We start from the raw sequence: 8,307 nt of genomic DNA, 5'->3' as shown, positions 1-8,307 counted from the left end.
AGTGGGATGCTCATTGGTCAACCTTTGTAAGTGAGAAAATAAAAAGGTAAGAGAACTGTGACATCATAAGTTCCCCCATTTATTTTTTTCAAAAATACAGAAAATAACCTAAGCAAAATGAATACATTCCTTTGATCAATTATAGAGTTAATTATAATTAGTAGCCACCCACCCACCCATAAAAATATTAAAACAAAAAAAACCAAAAAAACCCCTCTCGTCTCCTTCTTAAAGGAGAAGCCTCTTCGTTTCATTTCCTTCCAGTTATCTTCCAAACTTCACCAAAAGAACTTCTTGACAAACAAATTAAAAAGAAGCTTTGGTTATAAGAAGAGAAAGTTCGAAGATCATTTTATCTCCTTCAGATGGGTCTTGATGATTCTTGCAACACTGGTCTTGTTCTTGGTTTAGGCCTCTCACCAACACCTAATAACTACAGTCATACTATCAAGAAATCTTCCACCACCGTTGAGCTCCACTTTGATCCGTCCTTGACCCTAAGCCTCTCCGGTGAGAGCTACAAGACCAAGGCGGTTGAGATGACCGATGCCGGCGCCGGAGACCAGATTTTTCGGCGGACTTCTTCTCACAGCGGAATCTCATCTTTCTCGAGCGGAAGGATAAAGAGAGAGAGAGAAGTTTTCGGCGGTGACGGCGAAGAAGAGGCGGAGGAGACGACGGAGAGAGTGGTGTCTTCGAGAGTAAGTGATGATCACGAAGACGAAGAAGGTGTCAGTGCTCGTAAAAAGCTTAGGCTCACTAAACAACAATCCGCTCTTCTTGAAGATAGCTTCAAAGTTCATAGCACTCTTAATCCCGTATGATATATTTAATTATTTACCTTTAATTAATCTAATCAATTTCTTCTTATTTACGTTGATCATTTCTTGATGAAGTTTTCTATAAAATAACAGAAGCAGAAACAAGTTCTTGCAAGACAGCTGAATCTAAGGCCTAGGCAAGTTGAAGTGTGGTTCCAAAACAGGAGAGCTAGGTAAATAAAATTGATTAAAATTCAAGAAATTTATCGTCCAGTTATTATTTTTTGTTTTTCATTTTTTTTTATTACTTTAAACTGGGCAGGACAAAACTAAAGCAAACAGAAGTGAATTGTGAGTTTTTGAAGAAATGTTGCGAGACTTTAACGGATGAGAATAGAAGGCTTCAAAAAGAGCTTCAAGAACTTAAGGCTTTAAAAATGTCTCAGCCTTTTTACATGCATATGCCGCGGGCGACTTTGACGATGTGCCCTTCTTGTGAGAGACTCAGCGGTGGTGGTGCTGGAGGAGGCGGAGGAGGTACGGTGGCGGTTGATGGAGAAACGGGGAAGGGAGCTTTCTCCATCGTCACAAAACCTCGCTTTTACAGCCATTTCACTAATCCTTCTGCAGCTTGTTAATTACTTACTATTAATTTGTTTTTGTTTTTCTTTCTATATATCCATTTAGAAATTAGTTAGAAGGTAACTCCTAGGGGAAAAGTTATATGTTAAAAATTGGGGAAAATGGGTATAGTCTTTATAGATAAGACTCTTCAACGACCCTACTTTATTTTTCGGTGGGATTGTTGGTTCATGAAGAAAAAAATAGTTTGTAATTATAGTTTTCAATTTGTAGAGAAAAAGAAAAATATTAGTAGTACTTACTAATCCATCTTCTTTTGTTCTTTTCTTTAAATGTATTAGTAATTATGATGTAATTTTGCTAGTAGTAAACATGAATATTATATTATTCTCTCCGTTTCTTTTTATTTGTCGTTCTAAACTTCGACACACAGATTAATAAAACATTTAAGTTTATATATTTATTAGATAAAAATATCATTACCAATACACCTAACCAAATTTCAACCAATAGAAAAATAAATTAAAATAAAAAGTCAATAAATTTTGCATTGAAATCATAAAACGACACTAATTTTGAAACAAAAATTTTGCTCTAAAACGACATCTAATTCGAAACGGAGGGAGTATTAATTTTTTACAACTTTGCAATGATTTATTAGGTCTTCCTTAACAATTGATTGTTTGTTCATGCGAGTATAATGTTGATTTATTATATTTCTATCATAAGCTTATGGATAGTTACGGGTTACAATTTACGTTCACACTTGCAACGATGTAGACTATTAAACATATCGCTTTCCTCCTTTTAAAATAAGGTTTTTAAAACTATATCCAAATGTTCACTCTAATTTTTAATAGAATTAAATTATCCTTCAATAATATTTTATTTTAGAGTGAAAAATAAAATAGTTCGAAGATACCTAGACTTATTCTATTAACATGATGATCGTGTATATAGTTGTAAAAATTTCCACTGAGATTAAAAATTACAAAGTTTCCGATGGTCCATTGTTCTTTACTGGTCATTCATCTAACTGAGACACTGGTGCCAACTTGGTTTTGTTTTCAACCGTAGAACCCAAAAATGGATATATAATTGATTGAATAAATTTCCCACCAAGAAATAAAACACATTGAGAATCTCAAAATTTAGATAAGGTTAAAGGTGGTGATTAAAATGAAAAGAGAAGGTAAATGTAGTAAAAAGGGGACTGAAGAAGGTAGTTATTTAATATTTTGATAAGCCAAACAATTCCCCCATTGAATCAGAACATTACTATGTTGATAACTTAAATCGAAATATTATTTTAAACTAAACATTTTCAAATTACCCATTTATTTGGCTCCAGACAATGATTTCATTTTTAGAATATCAAAAAGCAACATTTTTTATTATCATTTGAAGGGTGTGAATGATTTTAAGTGAGGGAGATAAAAGGTGTGGGGCTAGGAGGTTAGCTCACGTGTAATGATACATCTCCTTAAACCTAAGACTATTTATCCAACCAATAATAACAATAATAAATCATGGACAAATTAGAGGAGCCACTACACACAATGCAGAAACGTGTTCACATTCACATATGTAGTCAAATATTATCCATAAATTAGAACAATACTCCTTCCGGTTTCATCGTTGTACCGGAAAAATTTTCTTTGCAAAATAAGTGTGCTTTAGTATTTCGATGCAGAATTTATTAACTCTATTCAGCATATTATTTTTCTATTAGTTTAAATAGGAGTAGGTGTATGGATAATATTTTTATATGGAAAACATGCAAAATTAAATGATTTCTTATTCTGTGTGCAAAAGTCTCAAATGACACTTATAATGAAACAGAGGGAGTATAAAACAAAAATATCAAGCTCGAATAGCAAATTTTATTACCAAATATAAGAATTATACATCGATACGTTTTGGAGGGAAAAGGAAAACTAAAAATAAGTAATGAATGAATTATTTAATAAATAAGTAATAAATAAGTAATAAATAAGATACGGTAGAAGTATGACAGTTATTATATGAGATCTATCTAATACTAAATGCAGAGGTGCATAATAGATCGATATGAACATCATATTCAGGATTAGAACCGAAAACAATTCCATAGCTTTTTGGTTGTTTTTTATTTTTACCTTTTTTTATCTTCGATTCTGTATAAAATTGTTCTTGAAGATTTGAAGTGGTGAGATGCTCTGTCTTTAAGGGGTAAGGTGGGGCATGCTTCACGTGATTTTCTCTTCGTTTTTTCATCTCGCGACCATGTTATTAAATACTATGGGATTAATTATATGATTTTTCATACAACATGGTGTACTTATATTTAGTATACACGTATATTCATTTTTATTTACTTAAAAACATGAAAACGAGATGTATTTATCTATGAAGACGAAATGTATTTATTAATATATCTACGTAAACGACTGCGAGAAATATTCAGAAAGTAATTACTCGATTCGTGAACACCATTAATGTATCATATTAATGCTAGTTTATCTAAAAGCCCATAATAAATATGGAGTATTTTAGAACTGTTTTAATGCAAAATCTAAACATAATTAAAAAAAAAAAAAAAAATCTAAACATAATTTTTTTTTTGCTAGAACATAGTAGAACTGTTTTATAGACATTATTTTTGACACCCTTTTATAGGCTTAGGACAGGACATGCGCTTTGGTTAATAATTTTGAGTTTCTCAAACATTAAAATAAAGAAAAAATAGAAAAAGTAAGAGAGATGCGATGTTTAGCTCTTTCCAAAGTTACTCTCGTTTCTCCTCAAGAGCTTTTAATGTAATTTATCATTTTTTCTTTAGTTACCATTTTTCTAATATTAAACTTTTTTTTACATAGACTCAGCATTGTTCTTATCAATGATGATGAACTTAGAGCATACGCATCAGTGAACCTCTCTTGGGGTTCATAAGAAATTTTTAATATTTTTTGGTGGGACCATAAATAGTGTTGAACATCTATTTATTGTGTTCTTGCATTAGTGAATTTCAAGCAAGGATTCATAGAAATAAAATATTATTATTTATATTTTTTTAAACTTTCAATTAATTAATAATACATGAATAAAATATAATAATCTTTTATAATTTTTTTAAAAAATTTATTCAATACATTAAGAATAGATAACATAAAAATGACATAAAAATTTTATTCAATACATTGAGAATTCAAGAACATACAAAGATTATTCATACAATAATTGGCATTATTAAAAATTTAAAAAAATATAAAATATAGAAATACAAATTTATATTAAATTTTTTATATATTGAAATTGGTTACATAGTTATGACAGGTATATCAAACTTAACTAATTTTTTTAAAAACAATTAAACCTACACCTAAAATTCTAAACCCAAAGTTCTATCTCCAACGTCACCGTCTTCTAGTCACATACCGGAGCTTGGACCTTCTCCACTCTAAACACCTAATGTCCTCGCCACTAATGACTCACCCCTTTTGCCACCTTCTCCTCCATCAAGCTTCTCTGCCTTGTCTACCTTCCTGTAACACAATACACAAACTACAGAATATATATTATATAGAACGCAAAGAGTCAGAGGCAGATGTGCATGGTAAATCGGACGACTTGTCTCAGGCATTAAACATCATCTCCAACAATGGAAGACAAAAAAGACAGCATATTACCTTGTGTAGTTGCATGATTCTATCTCTCCCAACCGTAAGTGCACGCCTTGACACTTCGATCAAATGAACCAGAGTAGAGCTCTGCAGTTCTGTGTCTGAAACATAGGGAAAAAACAGTGTTCTTGTGACCTGTAAATGCCTGTAGACACATAATCATAAAAGCTGAGACAAATTGGACCTTATGAACATGGCGATCAACTCCTCTAGTCGTCAAGTAACGACCATCAGAGTTAACAGCTAAAGCATCTACAATTACAACAAACAACAATCATGAATACAAAATGAAACCTTAAGAGCGTTCGAGAATTTGGAAGTACCACTCTGAGCAATGGTTCCAAGACAGACAGTCTATAAGTTCTTCCTTTGTCACCACCATCTCCAAGCAAAGCAGGCTCTGTCACACTCAAGAACCTCAGCTTATCAAAGCATCACTTGCATTACTGTAAACATATACAAAATACACATTCAATCAATTCTTGTGACTATATAAGCTATGAACTATCAAATCCAACAATCTGCTCACCTGCCAGTGATAAAGTCTCAAACTTTCACATTCAAATCAAGTTCCCATGACTAAAAATCAAAACTTTAGTAGAAACGAACCTCAGCTTGGCACTCGAACTTCTCACCGGACCCTTCACCGCGAACAAATTACATATCTTCTCGAGGTCCCAACTACATGAAGCGCCGGTTCTCAGACCACCACCACTGCGAGGAAGAAACACACAAGTAGATATATTGATTTCAATAAACATACACAAGAAATAAGGTCCAATTTGTCAGACCACCACCATTCTCCTCTAATTGTTACAAAATAGAAATAAAAAATAGAGAAGAATTGAGATGAAAGGAGAAAGAATTGACTCAATGAAATGAGGAGAGAGGAGAGAGGAGAGAAGGGGACGAACAATGGAAAGAGATGGAGAGAGAGTGGAGGAAGCTAAAGCTAGACTTATTACCGAACTCCAGCTTCTGTAAGAGACGAGGAGAGGATGTGGAGAAGGAAAGAGAAGGCAGTGACTGATTGACACGTGGTCTGAACCGCTTCATACGAATTCACTATTAAGAATCGGTTCAATGAATTAAAGTCATTTTTCATTTTTTAAATCAATTCGGGCCTAGGAACTTGAGCTCATGAACCCCATTACATCCTCTAATATGTCTGCTCTTATATTCTCTATTTTTTGTCATCAAGAGCATCTCTAATCCCACTCCATAATTTACTGCAAAATAAAATAGAAATTGGAGTGATAAGCAAACAAAAAAATGATTATTCCATAATGATTGATATTTTAGTTTCTTTTATATACAAATGATTTATGTTTTACATTTAATTAATGCATTTTATTTTATATCTAAAACATAAATAAAATCTGCAAATGTGATTAGTATAACTTTATTCAGAATCAATAAAATTAACAAAAACTAATAAATTAAAATATGTATTTAATTTTTATTAACATGTATGTAAATCCGAAAACATCAATATTTAAAATCTAGATGGAGTAATTAATAATATCACTGCAACGAACCGTTTAATTCTCAGCTGTCATGTGGTGCATGATGTGCCGTATACCTAATAAAACTGATTTTGATAACGATTAACATTTAATAAAATTATTTAATATACATAGACTGTGAAAGAGGACACCCAAATCAAAAAGGATATGCGGTTGAGATCGATCTCCACAAGTAATATGGATGCACTCTATGTTTTTATGGAAAGTTATGTAATAAAGGTACTATTTAATAGAACAATATTTATTTGGTTACAAGATAAATATTACTATTAAACAATTTTAAGAGAAAGATAATTGATTTTATCCGTGACTAATTTAATTTATAAAATTACTATTAATTAAATATTCTACTATTAATTTATAGTTATTATAATTATGAATTAGACATATTGTAATTATTATAGATTGTAATTTATTTTTATAATCATATGTGATGAAGGAGGATGAGATGACGAGCGTGTACCCAAGAACATAATAAGATTGGTGACCCTGAAATTATGGTGGTGGACCATTTAATGATGAGGTGACTTTCCGGAAAATCGGTGACTTTCTCGGAAACTCAATCTATTTTCACAGATTCGTTCCCTTTTGGTGTCCCATTTTCTTATTTTTTCTTTCCCTTCTAGGTTTGTTAGGATAAGAAAATATAATCCGTGTTTAAAAAAAAAAGTGTTTAAAAAAAAAAGAAAATTTAATCCAAATTCTAGTTTAACTCTATGATGTTCTAGTTTAACTCTATGATGCTTAATCCGCATTTCAGTGGCAGTCTTTTTAGTTTCCAGGCTTAGAATAATAGTAACCGAGAAAACGCTACCCAAAATATAATTCATACTCCCTCCGTTTCATTTTACTTATCGTTGTAGACTTCGACCCACAAATTAATAAAACATTTAAGTTTATCTATTTACTAGATAAAAACACTATTACCAATACACCTAACCAGATTTCAACCAATAGAAAAATTGATTAGAATATAAAGTCAATAAATTTTACATTGAAATCATAAAACGACACTAATTTTGAAATGAAAATTTTGCTCTAAAACGACATATAATTTGAAACGGAGGGACTATTCTTTTTGATTGAAGCAAATATAAGTTTTTGCTTGCTTATCTTTCTTTTTACCTGGTTTTGCTGTCAAATAGATTGTGAACTATCTTTTCTGTGGAAAATCACTTATCTACCGTTGGTCTTAAGTTTTTTTTTTTTTTTTTTTTTTTTTTTTTTTTTTGCTTAAGTTGTATTAATATTTTGTACAAAACCACTTATCTACCGTTGACCAAAACAAAAAATTGTATTAATATTTTGCTATAACTGTTAATTTTATGTTTAGCGCAAATAAGTTCCCAAAAAAAATGTCAGCGCAAAATATTGGTTATAAACCCAATTTATCTATGAAAGCCATTTTACAAGAAAAAACCCAACTTATCTAATTCATGATTTTCTATAGATGATTTATTTTATCCCATCAACTTATAATCATACGTGTGTGTCTTTTTTTTTTTTTTTTGTTCACCTCATACGTGTGTGTCTACAATCTACATGCATAGTGGCAAGTGAAGGTTCGTAGTTGGATCAGCAGAAACTAATATTCTTTTTTGCTAACTATATTTTACGATAAGTCTATAAGCATTAAGCATTTGACGACTTCAGACTTGGAAGATTATTAATCACTTTTCAAATATACGTGGTCATTGAGGAGGGCATGTATTTTATTTTGAAATGAGTGTGTATTAAGATTAGTATCATATGTTATTAATTACTATACTTATGCAG

The 8,307-nt window shown here is 31.3% G+C and overlaps 1 protein-coding gene across 1 annotated transcript; it reads left to right on the top strand.

The window, feature by feature from the left end:
* Positions 1 to 208: 208 nt before the first annotated feature.
* On the top strand, positions 209 to 1,642 carry LOC106341549 (homeobox-leucine zipper protein HAT22-like). Its single transcript, XM_013780293.1, has 3 exons — positions 209 to 818; positions 915 to 994; positions 1,084 to 1,642. Exons 1-3 carry the CDS (start codon positions 366 to 368, stop codon positions 1,397 to 1,399), a joined length of 849 nt encoding a protein of 282 aa, XP_013635747.1. The 5' UTR covers positions 209 to 365; the 3' UTR covers positions 1,400 to 1,642.
* The last annotated feature ends 6,665 nt before the right edge of the window (positions 1,643 to 8,307 follow it).

The sequence above is a fragment of the Brassica oleracea genome, chromosome C1, assembly GCF_000695525.1.
Source record: "Brassica oleracea var. oleracea cultivar TO1000 chromosome C1, BOL, whole genome shotgun sequence".
In the NCBI taxonomy this organism is placed as follows: domain Eukaryota; kingdom Viridiplantae; phylum Streptophyta; class Magnoliopsida; order Brassicales; family Brassicaceae; genus Brassica; species Brassica oleracea.
This window is presented reverse-complemented; position numbering and strand designations above follow the sequence as displayed.